Source organism: Chelon labrosus (genome assembly GCF_963514085.1).
Source record: "Chelon labrosus genome assembly, chromosome: 7".
In the NCBI taxonomy this organism is placed as follows: domain Eukaryota; kingdom Metazoa; phylum Chordata; class Actinopteri; order Mugiliformes; family Mugilidae; genus Chelon; species Chelon labrosus.
Genome location: NC_140343.1, coordinates 25,944,798 through 25,959,910, shown reverse-complemented (window position 1 = coordinate 25,959,910; position 15,113 = coordinate 25,944,798). Strand labels below are relative to the sequence as shown.

At 42.0% G+C, this 15,113-nt stretch overlaps 1 protein-coding gene across 3 annotated transcripts in view; it reads left to right on the top strand.

Moving 5' to 3' along the window:
* The window catches only part of ptprsa (protein tyrosine phosphatase receptor type Sa), a 162,845-nt gene that overhangs the window by 95,211 nt on the left and 52,521 nt on the right, over positions 1-15,113 (top strand). For all 3 annotated transcript variants that reach the window (XM_084548606.1, XM_084548605.1, XM_084548604.1), the window contains 5 exons: positions 4,712-4,981; positions 5,188-5,769; positions 7,456-7,592; positions 7,687-7,831; positions 14,173-14,493. In XM_084548606.1, the coding sequence (XP_084404732.1) occupies positions 4,712-4,981; positions 5,188-5,769; positions 7,456-7,592; positions 7,687-7,831; positions 14,173-14,493 (1,455 nt within the window). The remainder of the gene's footprint in view (positions 1-4,711; positions 4,982-5,187; positions 5,770-7,455; positions 7,593-7,686; positions 7,832-14,172; positions 14,494-15,113) is intronic.

Below are 15,113 nucleotides of genomic sequence, written 5' to 3'. Positions count from 1 at the left end.
ATGGCCGATAATGTCCACCTTCTGACCTCTGTTTTTTGGCACAAATCCCTCCACAACACTCCCCACGACTAGACCTAGCGCAGTACTCTGGCATTCTCTCTCGACCGCTTTTCACCCCGTCCAGTTGTGAGGCTTTCTTGTCTTTCTCTCCACATTGGGGCTTGAAACAAGATAATACGATGAAATGAAAGGTATACATTTGTTTTGTTTTCGCTCAATTCCAAATGGGCCGGGCTGGGCTCCTGGTCTCTGTGAATGAGGAGCCTGTCCATTCAATTGGGATTCTTTTGTTTCCTTTGTTTCACTGTCAATACACTTAGTAGGATAGCGGAGGGTGCCACACATGCATTTACAGTTCGTCCATGCTTACCAGACCACCGACATGACAATTCATGAGCATTCAGTCATATCATGCAGGCCCCTTGTCCAGTCAATGATCTAGTCAGTGAAGACAATTGCATGCAGCACTGAGTTTTAGATGCGCCGTTAACGTTGTTCCCCAAAGTGTCAGTCTTCTCAATCGATCTTCTTTTCTAACCACAGATCAGATTACTAGTTGTTAGACACGTGTTGGTGTACGATGGTGACAGGTATACTTTCGGAGCGTTCGGTTGTTTTTTTTTGGCCAGTTTTCCAAGTTGCAGTTTAATTACCAGGCCCCGCAGTACCAGGACTATGTTGAAACAAGAACGTTTTTGTGTATTGGCTCAGTGAATTGTATATTTCGAAACTTAAGTTCCTTATTACTTAAAGACACCTTCCTGTGGGGAAACCTCATTCACTCAGCCACTACAGCTCCCGGTCCATTGGCTGACCTGAGCCCCAGGGAGAGAAGAGCACCCCTTAGACACCTTTAACTTTGATTAGATGTTTCCCCTAAAAAAAAAAAAATACATAAATAAATTAGACCCTCTTTGTCCTATTCAGTTTTCTCAATTCTATTTGATTGCAGGCAAAATTTTAAGAGACAAATCATAGCTGAGAAAAAAACAACAAAAAAAAACATCTAATAGCATTGATGCATACTTCTTTGTTGAACACAGCTGCACTCTGGTACTGTCTATGCTGTTCGGACGTAGTTCTTTTTGTGGATCTGTTCCGTTTCATTTGTTTCCTTTCGTTTGATTTTGTGCGTGTGTGTCTGGAACAATGCTATATTTTCGGGAATGAGTGGCATGCTTGGATGGGCTTGGGTGACATTTTTTTTGGATTGGATTGTTACTGGTTCTCCGGTGTCTGCCCAAGTGGATGGGGGCGCACCTGTATATGTCACTCATACCATAGCCACACCCATGCATGTCCGTGTAAGGAATGGGCTGCCCTTTCACCTTTGTTGTTTAGTTGGGCATTTTTTTGACAAAATAAAAATGCAGAGATATATTTTCTGTCCCTATATGATGGCAATTTTTTTTTTTTTTTTTGCCTATTCTCCAATTTTACATGTTTTTAGAGTATCTCCCACAGTTATGTCACAATGAGACAAATTATATCCAAAAAGTCTTGTTTTTTATTATTATTATTATTTATTATTACATTAATTTCAGGATAGATTGAGTTACTGTTCTTTTAGATGAATTACAACAGAATTTTAGTTTTTTTCAAAGAGCCCTGTTTATTCTAATTGAGATTTTGAGAAATTATAATCTTTGGGGATTTCACATTTTTTAAGGACAGAATGCTCTTCAGCATTACTGTTGACCATTTTTCTTGGCACGCTCTCTCAGTGTGTATCTTCGTGTCCCGCAAAGGTCGGCTTTGAAGATATATATATATTTTTTTTGCCCTCAAGGTCAGGTCATGTCTTGCCCAGGGTGGCTAAAGTAATTGACATAAACAGTGACTATGCTGAGAGTATGATAAAGAGTAGATCAAACAAGGGCTGCAGAAAACCTTGTGTTTTTAACCTTTTTACATGTAAAGCGGAACACGCTGCTTTCCATGAGTAAATATATGAACTGGCTGTTAAATGCCAATAACAGTAGAGGCATTTTCACTGCTTGGAGATACCACATAATGTCAGCTTTTATTTCACGTCAGTTCTCAGATAGATAAATCCCCTCTGAGTATGTGTAGGTGATATTTGTGCCTTAGTTCTGTGGAAAAGTTCAGCTGTCCCACGCAACGATCATATGAATCCCATTTGGATCGACACGGTGTATTTTGGAATGCTACCTATCCTTTGTGCCCCTCTCAGTCTCCCCCTAAATCTTCCCCTCAGTGCCGACTTATCCTCCACACACAAGACACATCCACCCATCCCAGGACTTCCCAAGTTACATTTGCATCATTGTGCAATGTTTAATGCGGGGAGGAGGGAGACATGTAGTCTATTCTTGATTTTAAGCCCCAGTGTGTGAGAACTCCAAACCCACTTTGAGCCATGATCTTTATTTTATTTTATTTTATTTTTTATTTAGAATCACAGTTCCCCTATTCTATCCCCCACTTATATCCTCCTCCTCCTCTACCCCTTTCTCCGACAACCCTCCCCCTTCCCTTTGCGTATCGTATAGTACGTCTGCGTGCCCATCCGTCACTGTCTGTCTGCCCGTCTCCCTCTGTCTGTCTTGTCTGCTGTCTTGCTGCTCGAGTCTGTTTTGTTCTGCCTCGTGTCTTGTCTCTCGTCCCTGTCTTTCCTGTCTTGTCTGTCTCTAGAGTCATCTCTTCCATTTAGTTCATGATTTTTTATTTTTTTTACTTCTACATCTTTACTACTTTCCTTCTCTCCTTTTAATCTTTGCATCCCAACGAACATTTTGACATTAAATAGATGCACTTACTGTGGTTTGCTGACGCATAGACCTTGCGTAGATAGATTTTTGCGGACTGAAAACATTTTGGATTTTGTCAAAACTGGATTTTGCTTGATTCAACACATTGTGGCCCCGGATCATCAGGAATGTAATAAGGAGTATTTTTTCAGGAAATTTAACTTGGCTTCGTTTTTCAAAACAAATACCAGTGTCCCACATCTAAGATTAGCACTGGCAAGCGAAACCTTTATTAAATAATCTTATGAAAACTCTTTGCGCATTAAAGTTTTCCAAAATTCTATTTAGCTATCTGTCAAGTGCTTGCTGGGATGCCTCTCATGTCCACAGTGTTTTGGCTAAATCATACTCTTTTACATCCTAACACTTGCATACGGCACACATGAACACTCTTCCGTATTCCAACACAGGAAAATAACTAATCTATCTATCTATCCATATATATAGACATTTATATATATACAGATAGATAGATAGACACATGCACACACACATGCAAATTCACAGTACCTTTCATATCCTTCCTCCGCATCTCAGGCACATTATCAACCTCCTCCCATTCAGCTTTCCAGTCCTATCCATGAGTTTTTGGCGGTTCTCCCTGTCCCACGCTCTTAGCTGTCATTCTACACGAATTCAGCTGCTTCTCTCTTGCCCTTTCCTCCTCTCGCTCTTTCTTATTCTCTGGATTTCTACTCCCTGTTGATCCAGTTTTCTTTACTCCAACACTCTGTGATTTTAGGCTCTCTCTAGCTACAATTGCTATAATTCTTTTTCTGTGTATTTCTAGGCACACACCTTGTTCCTCAGTACTTATTTTGTGTTAACTGGGACTGCGATGTGACAATGTGCCACCATCACATTTTGTCACATTAGCTGAAGAAAAACAAAGTTTACTCAGCACTGAAGCGGGTTTCCCCCCCTTTACCCTCCTCCAACCTCCCCCTCTCTTTTTCTTCCTCTGTCACTCTTTGCTAAATTCTGTTCCCTTTCTCTCTCTCTCCTATCCTCGGATGTTATATCCTCTATCTTGTACTTCTACTTTCCTCTCCAATCGTCTTTTGTCTGGGCATGCTAGCGACCCTTCAGTTATATTCCTCTATGCATTTTATCTCAATTTTTATATCTGATTTTGTTATCATTTACTTCTTAATTTACCTCGATCTATTTATGCATGCTGTCTGTGAAACTGATAGCTGCATCTATCAATGGAACCGTGTCAGATCTTAATAAGGCTTTGTCCAGTGGATCTACCCTAAACCACAAAAATCTGATTAAAGTTTCTCATCTTTAAGATAACTAGGAAGTAGAGACAGGTGTCAAGTGCAAACATATGCTAGAGTGTGTTTAGAGACCTCATAGAGATGGTCAGTTGTCCAGTAACCCTACACTTCCTGTGCTGTGGGAGGAGCCTGTTATGGCCTACTTCCTGTGTGGCATGAGTGCCTGATAGGACAGGAAGTTCCAGGTTGCCATGCTGGCCTCATGTGATAGCATTATCACATGGCCTATACTACACACCTTCATACTCTATGATCAGTGTATGCCGTAGTTGTACGTATGTCAGCAGTTCAGTCCCAAAGATGAGAAACTCGTAATAGATTTTTGTGTCTTTAATTGTGCTGTGATGGGTCAAATATTGGTCAATGGAACCTTGTTGCTATGAATCGTTGCTTAATTGTTAATCTATATTGTTGTTGAAGCAGTTCTGTTAGTTTAGTTCCTTCTCATTATTTGTATATTTTTTATGTTTTTGAAAAAGTCTAGTTTTATTTTGTGTTTCAGTTCACATTTACCATGTTGAAACCTTCTGTGTTAAGTATTTTCTTGAGAAGGGTCTATTTTCATCGGCCTCTCTTGTTACCTTTCTCTTTCTCTTTTTTTTTTGACTCCCTTGCCCTCTTTTGTCATCCTCTCCCCTTACTCATGCCTTCTCCCAGTCCGGCGGGTGCCTCCTCGCTTCTCCATTCCACCGACGAGTCAGGAAATTATGCCAGGTGGCAGTGTGAACATTACATGTGTGGCAGTGGGGTCGCCCATGCCTTATGTCAAGTGGATGCTGAATTCAGAGGACTTGACCCCGGAGGATGAGATGCCAGTGGGCAGGAACGTTCTTGAACTGAGCAGCGTCCGTGAGTCAGCCAACTACACCTGTGTGGCCATGAGCAGCCTTGGCATCATCGAAGCTGTGGCACAGATCACTGTCAAATGTAAGAGATAACCGTGCGTCAAGGATATTTAATGGAGAAGATTAACTTCAGATTAGATTGAAATATACAGAAAATCCCAGTCTAACCCTTGTGACATTCTTGGATCATTATGGAGTAATTTCCAAGCTATGCGTCTTTCCTACAGAGTTCCCTTAACATGATAAATGACTACATCCTTTTTCCTTCCTGTTTTGTCACCACAACAGCTCTACCCAAGCCTCCAGGCACCCCTGTGGTAACTGAAACCACTGCTACCAGCGTGACCATCACCTGGGACTCAGGAAACCCAGATCCAGTGACGTACTACATTATCCAGTATAGGGCCAAGTCACCAGACAGCAAGTATGAGACAGTGGATGACATCACCACTACACGCTACAGCATCGGTGGCCTCTACCCCAACACAGAATATGAAATCCGTGTCTCGGCTGTCAACACAATTGGCCAGGGTCCTCCCAGTGAGCCAGTAGAAACTCGGACTGGTGAACAAGCCCCCGCCAGTCCGCCACGAAACATCAAAGCCCAGATCCTTCGCCAAAACACCATGATGGTGCAATGGGAAGAGCCAGAGGAGCCCAATGGGCAGATCAAGGGCTACCGCGTCTATTACACCATGGATGACTCCCTGCCCATGACCAACTGGCAAATCCATAATGTCCAGGACAGCATCATCACCACTATCCAGGGTCTAGTTCCTCAAGAGACCTACACAATCAAAGTCCTGGCATTCACCTCTGTAGGTGATGGACCTTTTTCGGAGCCCATTCATGTAAAAGTACTGCAAGGAGGTGAGCACATGAAACCATGTCCAGTTTCTGGTGTTGAAACCGTGTGCAATGTCTGTGTTGAAAGAATATGTTAGATAGAAATTCTGTGAATGTTTGTGAATGTTACATCAATTTTTGATGTTAGACATAAAGTGAACATACACTATATTACCAAAAGTATTCGCTCACCCATTCAAATGATCAGAATCAGGTGTTCTAATCACTTGGCCTGGCCCTAGGTGTATAAATTCAAGCACTCAGGCATGCAGACTGTGAAACAAGACATTTGTGAAAGAATGGGCCGCTCTCAGGAGCTCAGTGAATTCCAGCGTGGAACTGTCATAGGATGCCACTTGTGCAACAAATCCAGTCGTGAAATTTCCTCGCTCCTAAATATTCCACAGTCAACTGTCAGCTCTATTATAACAAAATGGAAGCGTTTGGGAAAAACAGCAACTCAGCCACGAAGTGGTAGGCCACGTAAAGTGACGGAGAGGGGTCAGCGGATGCTGAAGCGCATAGTGCAAAGAGGTCGCCGACTTTCTGCACAGTCAATTGCTACAGAGCTACAAACTTCATGTGACCTTCAGATTAGCCCAAGTACAGTACGCAGAGAGCTTCATGGAATGGGTTTCCATGGCCGAGCAGCTGCAGCCAAGCCACACATCACCAAGTGCAATGCAAGGCGTCGGATGCAATGGTGTAAAGCACGCCGCCACTGGCCTCTAGAGCAGTGGAGACGCGTTCTCTGGAGTGATGAATCACGCTTTACCATCTGGCAATCTGATGGACGAGTCTGGGTTTGGAGGTTGCCAGGAGAACGGTACATTTCAGATTGCATTGTGCCAACTGTGAAATTTGGTGGAGGAGGAATTATGGTATGGGGTTGTTTTTCAGGAGCTGGGCTTGGCCCCTTAGTTCCAGTGAAAGGAACATTGAATGCTTCAGGATACCAAAACATTTTGGACAATTCCATGCTCCCAACCTTGTGGGAACAGTTTGGAGCGGGCCCCTTCCTCTTCCAACATGACTGTGCACCAGTGCACAAAGCAAGGTCCATAAAGACGTGGATGACAGAGTCTGGTGTGGATGAACTTGACTGGCCTGCACAGAGTCCTGACCTGAACCCGATAGAACACCTTTGGGATGAATTAGAGCAGAGACTGAGAGCCAGGCCTTCTCGACCAACATCAGTGTGTGACCTCACCAATGCGCTTTTGGAAGAATGGTCAAAAATTCCTATAAACACTCTCCTCAACCTTGTGGACAGTCTTCCCAGAAGAGTTGAAGCTGTAATAGCTGCAAAAGGTGGACCGACATCATATTGAATTCTATGAGTTAGGAATGGGATGGCACTTCAGTTCATAGAATGAGTAAAGGCAGGTGAGCGAATACTTTTGGTAATATAGTGTACATCAAAGGATGACACTCTAGAAGGAAATGATCAATGGTAAGGACAAAGACAGACAACCACTAGTGTTGCTTTTTCTCATTGACTGAGGGACTGTAGACTGTAGGCATGCATCGTACGCATGTGTTGACAATGTCTGTTCTTCAAAATTTCTGTTTCAGCTGGAAAACTGAGCGAGATCACTCCATCCATGCTAGGGCAAGCTCATGACTTTTCCAGTGGCAAATGAATGGGACCCCCTTGCATGTGAAATATAACTTCCTTCCCGTTACAGTGTCTTCTGCTCTGTTCTTCAGTTCCAGGTCAGCCATCCAAATTCCAGGTTGGGGCTGTGTCTGACACCAGCATTGAACTGACCTGGGAACCTGCCTATGAGAAGGAAGGAATCATAAATTATGAACTTCGCTTCTCGGAGGGTAGTTTTGGCACCCAGGTAAGAGCTTTCTGCCTTTTGGTGTAGAAAACCTCTCCGTGATCTAACATCACAGTCAGTCAGACTGGTCGGTAACCTATGTCTCGATCAACAGATGAAGAAGACATTTGGACCCACAACTTCCTATGTTGTGGAAGGTCTAACCCCAAACACTGAGTATCACTTCTCCCTGGCAGCCGTCTCTAACAAAGGCATCGGAGCCTTCACAAATGACATTTCGCAGAAGACCTTACAAGCCAGTATGTAGCCCTTTTTTCAATCTTCTCTCCTGTTTTCTTTGCGGGTGGGCAAACGAAGGGATATTTTCTCTGGTAAATCATTAAAAGATAATGATTCTTGTGCCTCTGTGGACCTTTACTTAAGCGAATTCTAATGAGGTCATGTGTTTTCTCCTTTTGACTAGAGCTTGTAAACTTCTCTCTGATATCAGCTGCATCATAACCTTTGAATTATGGCTGGGATTTTCTCAGACAAAATCACAGTTCAAGGCTGACTGAGACCACGTGACAAACAGATTTAACCCTTGTGTTTTTTTTGTGTTTTTGCCTAAACATGGGGTTTAACATTTTCGTATTTGACCTTTTATTCTTACGACTGTGGTATTATCTACCTAATGTATGGTGGCATTTAGACTAAGACATTTGTTTTGTGGGGAATTATGGTTGAAAGTAAGCCACAAACCGCTAAAAGCCCTTTTTAGACTGTTATACAACCTTTTCTTTAAAATTTTAGAATTATGTTATAGGCGTACTTAGCACTGTCAAACAAATCAAGTCTATGTGGACTGACAATTTTGGCAGTTTCCTTATTTCCCTTTTCACTTTTGTTCATATTTGCTTTTCCTTTGTCAACAGCAAGTGCACTTACACATGAAAAAGACACAAAAAATGTCCGTTCTCCTCTATGACCGCCAAGGCTCTCATATGAACTGTATGTATATTGGCGATGTGGAATGGGACTGAGTTTTGTCATCAAAGAAAAACAAAGGCAAGCAGCCGCTGAAAGTCCTTATACACTCACGCTGCAGTAAATCAGTTCCGCACTGATTACTGTAGTTAACAGATAGCAGGAGCACAACTGAATTATTTAAACGAGCCGGCTAAAAATAACTGCAGCGATCATAGTGCACAGTGGTTCTGGCTGTAGAGAAACAAAAGCCCACACAATCAAATATCCAGGGATGACAATGTATTATGTTTGATTCTTTTGGGTTTACACTGCACTCACAGATTAACAACGGTGCTTGTGTATTGACATACATTAATGGTAACGAACCTTTACAATGTAGCAGGATTTATGGGATTACTAGTGGATCCGAGCTCGTCACTAGTGGCTCTTGATGTAACATAATCTAGATCAAATCAAAGACACGTGCACTGTGTTGTTGGAGTGGCTACTTTTACCTATATAAACTGACTGCTTTGTAAGATTCAAACCAGAGAACATAGGAGAGCCATGGCGGTGGGAGTAGACTTCTTTTAACACATTTTCTGTTTCTGCTAGTGCAACTTGTTGGCTGTTCCCCCACATCTGGGCGTGGGGGCTTTGGAACAACCACTTCACTGTCCTTTTTGTTACTGCAAGGCAGCCGAGCTACACAGACAGTGCAGAGTCACTGAGAAGTTCGCCAGTTGCATGCTACACTCACTCCTGTCCTCTTGGGTGCTGTTGAGAACGTATCACTGCACCATTGATCTTTGATCAGTCCAGGCATGAAAATACTTGATGTTCATCCAGCCCCATTTTTTTGTCTTGGCGTCTCTCGAGTGTCTGTGCACATCTTCACCTCTCAGTGTGTGTTTGTGATTTCCTCGCCTCCGTTTTTGCATTTGTTATTGACTGGTATACCGCAAGCTGATTGAACCGGATACTCCCCTCTCTTCCTCTTACATCACCCTATTCCAGCTCCGTTTCTCTTCGCCACTTGTTCCCCCTTTGCGCTGGAACAAAAGCTCTCCTTGGAATGGCTTAACATCACCTTGCTCACTTTGTGTCCTCTTCCTTTTGTGTTGACTCCTTTCGTCAAAGTTAGATATTTTATTTATCGGTACCTTCAGGTTTTTGTATGAACTCAAATCAACCACAGACACAAGCAATTACAACACAGTAAACTGAACTGCACATACTACCAAATTTACATAGTGATAGCATTTTGAGCAAATACGGGAGAGAATAAGTCTAACTCTGTTTGGTTGGTACTCTTCCTTTCATTTGCATTATCATATACGAAAATAAGGAACAGAAAGGATTACTTTTCATTGGTAGCATTATCTGTGTGCACACAATAGAGGGTTAATACCATCATCTTGCAAAGCTTTTGTGCCCCACATAAGTTCTACTTTCCACGACAATATTATCAAATATTTACAGCCATCTTCACCTTCTGGCTCCATAGGTTCCGGCCTTTCTCAGACAAGTTTTTTTTTATTATTATTTTTTATTTACTTCATGCATTGAAAAGTCCCTGCACACGCAGGTGTGAGGTGCATCCACTGATTTCTCACTGCAGAGGTCTGAAAAATCCCAGACAAGTCAGACAAAGCAAAATATATTCCAACACAACATAATAAATAACTTGACCTTTTGGATGCTCTGAGGTAAGTGAATGTGTGGTTTGGGGATTCAGTCTGCCATGACATTTCTCAGACTCGTCAGGGACATCCACATTCATCTAATTAATCAAAAACAATGGCCACAAGTTTAAAGTTTAACATATTGGACAGCTACCTATTGCAGTGATTGGGGTCGTCTCACACACAAAATATCCAATTAGTGCCAGATTCCCAAGTACTATACCACCATTATATTACTACAAAGAAGTGCCACATACTCACAAAAGAAAAGACATCTTAGTGCATTAAAAAAAAAGTTATTTAGTTATGGCCATTCTATTCAAAACACATTACAATGCAATGGCTGCGTGGAATTTGTGCAACTCAACTTTTATTCACATTTGAATCCATCTTGCCTGATGTCTGGCAGACTGAAACACTTTGCCACAAAGTGTAAAGAAAGACAGACAACATGATTTTTCCAGTATGCTTTGTTGTCTTATTATTACTATGTGTGGTAAAAAATATTCAGATTGTTGAAGTTTGTGCTCAGTTCAAGTGGCATTACCAGAGGTTCTTGTCATGGGGACCACTCTGTCAAGGACTTGTGAAAAGTCAAAAAAAGAAATACTGTAACTGAATTGGAATTCTCTTTATTTGCTCCATTGGGATTGATTCCAAATTATCTAAAAAACACAAAAATTTGTTTAATTGGGTTATTCTTTTCTCTTGGCCTGTATTATAGCAGGATGAAATAAATACAGAAGATGTTTCTGGCAACAGTGGCCCTCATTTAGAAACAAGGCCTCAGTGGGTATTCTGCCTCAGTCAGACCAGGTTGAGACCATTTTTTGTGAGACCATTCAGACGTGGCCGGAGGGGGGCCCGCAACCCGAGAGTTGGGAGGGCTTCCAGCATTCCTCTAGCTGTTACCCAATTGCAAGGCATGGTAACAGGACCTGAGATAGACCACGGGGGTGGGTGTTAGGGGACTGCAGGGCTCCAGAGTGGCAGATAGGAATCCCATTTCATAGCGTCAGAATTAATTTCATGCCTTGCGATGAGCTATGAGCCAAGGTCCTGGATTGTCAGGCTTTGTTACACATTTAGATTATACCTAGAACCTGCCAGTAGCCAGTCAAGTGCTATCTCTCAAATTAAAGTGGCAGATTCTAAATCCTCTGTATTTAACCAAACAAGCAGTTTAGCCCCCCCACTTAGTGTAATTGCTGTGGGTTTTTAGATATATTGGAATATTTGTGCGAGCCACAGCATGGCCATTTGGCATCGGGGGGATTAATTCCATAATGATCTACAAATACGAACATCCTGTCATTCAAGGCTTCTGATGAAAGTACAGTTCAAATGCAGGCGTGTTCTTAAACTGCAATAGCAAAACGACTGGAAGTCTGTCATTTTAGGAGCTGACAACACACTTGGGTAATAGCCATTGTTGCTAAACTGTTAGCATTAGTGTGTGCAAGGTAGTCATAATGATTAGGTATGCCACTGTTAGATCACATTGCAAACTTTATACCCAGAGCTCGCGGTCACATCACAGCAAACTTAAAAGTCAAAGAGAAGGATATGAATGCAGACATGACTAATTATTTGTCAAAAAGCATTTAGGAAACTCTTTCAGGAAAGCTTCAAAAGAACCTCAAGTGGAGCATTAGCTGAGTTTCCTCTTTTGTGGTTGTATAGTTCTAGTATCCATAATCCTGCCACTGGCCTTCATGGGATATGTACTTTATTAAAGCTGTGCCCCAGCCAGTCTTAAACTGTTATCAGGCATGAGGATGCCTGTGCACTGTGATAGCATGGTCCCTGTCAGATTCACAGCCTTTTCCCGTACCGCAAAGATTGAGAACTGAGCAATCATTCTTGACGTGGAGAGTTTGCAAATACAATATGAGCGAAGGGAAGACGCTGAAAGGCTCAAAATCCAGTAAGACCTTAAGTAAATAAGCCCATTGGACACAGGGAAGGGTTTGGGAACTGTGGCGGGAGTCCTGTTTTATTTGTTGTGTGCTGGAACATTCTGTTTTAAATGGGAGACGGTCTGTCTTGTAGTCGAAACTCCCATTTTTATATTCATTTTAAAAAAAAAAGCTTTTTTAACCAAAGTAACAGTATAGTCAGAACACTATCATTAAACCTTTATGAATTCTTTCACTTCCTCTATTCTTGTGTCGTGGCATTCTCTCAAAATGTCAGTAAGCAGATACACAGGCATGGGGCTATGAAATGGGATTTATTTGGACAAATTGTTAACAAGGAAGGACGTTGCTTGGCCAAATGCACGAGAACAGAATATCTCGGGAGTGAGTTTTGCCCCGATGCCTTCCCCTCTCACAGCCTTGTGGACCCTCTGGCCCAACCATACAGTATTAAACAGCCCTGGCTACAGCACCGGAGCCAACACTCTCCCTCCCAGTTACCCCAAAATGCGTCCAAAGCTGACTCTCAATGGATCCAAATTAAAGACCTTTATAGATTCAAACATGTGAATCCATCTCCAAATTTCTGGGAAGCTTCCTGGGAGAGAAAGAGTTGCCGGTCCTTGACTCTAGAGTAAGCGCGCTCTGTAGTCAGGTGCTGGCGGTAAGAAAGTCTTTAAAATTGTGTATATTTGGGAGTCAGGTACGTATGATACAGGCAATGTTTGTGATTTATTTTAATTTTTTATATATTTTTCTTTAAAGTTAAATGTTCTTATTTTCCTTTTATGCTGAGTATCCTGTTGTTGTTGTTTTTTTCATGTTTTCTCATGAGTTGTCATTTTGAACCTTAACTGTTGTTGTGGTTCTTTCTTTCGAGTCACCTGGGTTACAGAGAAATTCATTTCCCAGTACCCTCCTTCAGTTCATGATTTATTTCTTCAGCCTTTATTTTGGAATGAAAACATGCTGTTCGTTTCCATTTGTTTTTATTTCATTTTGTTTCTTAACTTGATGCCCGTGGAATGCCTTTATTCCAGATGATATTTCATTTTGGTTCTGATTTATGAGCCATATCTACCTACATATCAGACAAAAAAAAACAAAAAACAAATGTAATAATGAACTGGGTTTGTCACCCCAAGATGGAAGCAATACATCCTCACATAAAAGCATCATATGAAATATTTTTTTTGCCTTCCTATCTGCGTAATACCAAATTCTGGATGAGAAGGGAAACATTTTATCGCAGCCTGCGCAGCACACTCGCAGGACAAGCAAAGGCTGTCTAAGAGCTCGGCACAGATGAGAAACAAAAGGCGCAAAAGGAGTTTGATTTAGAAAGTTCACAGATGTGTAGGTCTCAATTTGCTTTCAAAGAATTCCAACACAGATAACAGCCGCCATGTTAGAATGTTTTAATGCTGTTAAAATTTTAATTACTTGGTTATATTTATTAGCCATAAAGTCCTGGTGCATATTTGAACTGTATATTAATTTTATCCTTTAATTTCTTGCTGGCTTTCCAAACATGATATTAAGCTATTGGAGTTTGTTTTGCCAGCCAAAGGGCTTAGTGATAGCTAAAACTGCAGACACCCAGAATTAAAAAATTTGGTGCTCATGGCTGCCTTATATGCGGATATTGAGTTGGTAAGGATTAAAGCCTTTGCTCAGTGCTTTAGTAGCAGTAACACACGGCAGTATGGAGCTTTAATACCTCCTATTGCTAATAAAACTACCATAAAGCATATCTAGCATCTTATCCTCAGGTGTCTCTCCAGGTCAGCCATCTTGATTCATTATTACAAGCTTGTGCCGTTGTCCATTTATGCCTCTTCTGTTTGACATTTGCTTGATGATTTTTAGTTTTGTTTTAAACATTTTGCCTTCGTCTTTCTTTTGCAATTTGGTTTGAATTATTCGTATTGCTTTTTATTTGAGTTCTTGAATTTTCCTTTTTTTTCATTTTCTTTATCTCTCCCATCTTTTTTATTTTTTTGTTTTTCACTCCCCCCTTCCCCCCTCCTTCCCATCCTCCTCGTCCTCGACCCCCTTCCTTGCTTCCTGTCCTTTCCACCTCACCAGAGCCCTCAGCTCCCCCTCAAGACATTAAGTGCAGAAGCGCCAGCTCCACCACCTTGTTGGTAAGTTGGCGCCCCCCGCCTCTGAAGAGTCAGAATGGTGCCCTGGCGGGGTATGGGGTGCGCTACCAGGTGGTGGGCCTGTCAGAGGGGGCCAGTGACGACGGTGAACCAGTCGAGGAGGCGGCTGTGTCTGCCACTGAAGAGCAGGTGTTGCTGCAGCGACTGGAAAAGTGGACCCAGTACCGCATCACTGTGTCCGCTTCCACTGTGATTGGGTCGGGCCCTGAGAGCGAGCCTTTAATCTGTCGGACAGATGAAGACGGTACAGTGAATCCCTATTGTGTAGAGATCAGACTTTATCAAGAGATTAAAGCGTTGTATGTGAGTTTGATGGTGCATGTGTCTTTGGTTATGGCTGTTTTTGTCTTTGTATGTGCGTGAGTGACTGGTTTTCTGCATAGCTGTTCAGTTTTAGTTGCATGGTTTCAAATACATATCAAATAGTCCTTAAATATCAGAATGATATAGTGTTGTGTAAACCCCATGAAAGAAATCATTAACAATAAATATCACACTTGGGGAAATCAAGCATTTTCCTCTTGAAACAAAATACACAGATCAGCCACAGCTTTAAAACCACTGACAGGGGAAGTGAATAACATTGATCATTCTCCTGGGAAACCTCTGATCCTGGCATTCATGTCGATGTATTTAGACACATACGACACACCTAAATGTTGTCACACACCCACCCCGTGGCAACAACTACTCCTGATGGCCACAACCTTATCCAGCAGGACAATGCAGCTTGCACAACAATATAAAAATAAAAAGTCCAACGTTGAGACATTGCCAAACGGATTGAGCATCTGCAGGATGTGTTTAAATAACCCTGATCCACAGAGGCCCCTCCCCCTCGATCTGTATGACCCAAAGACTTCC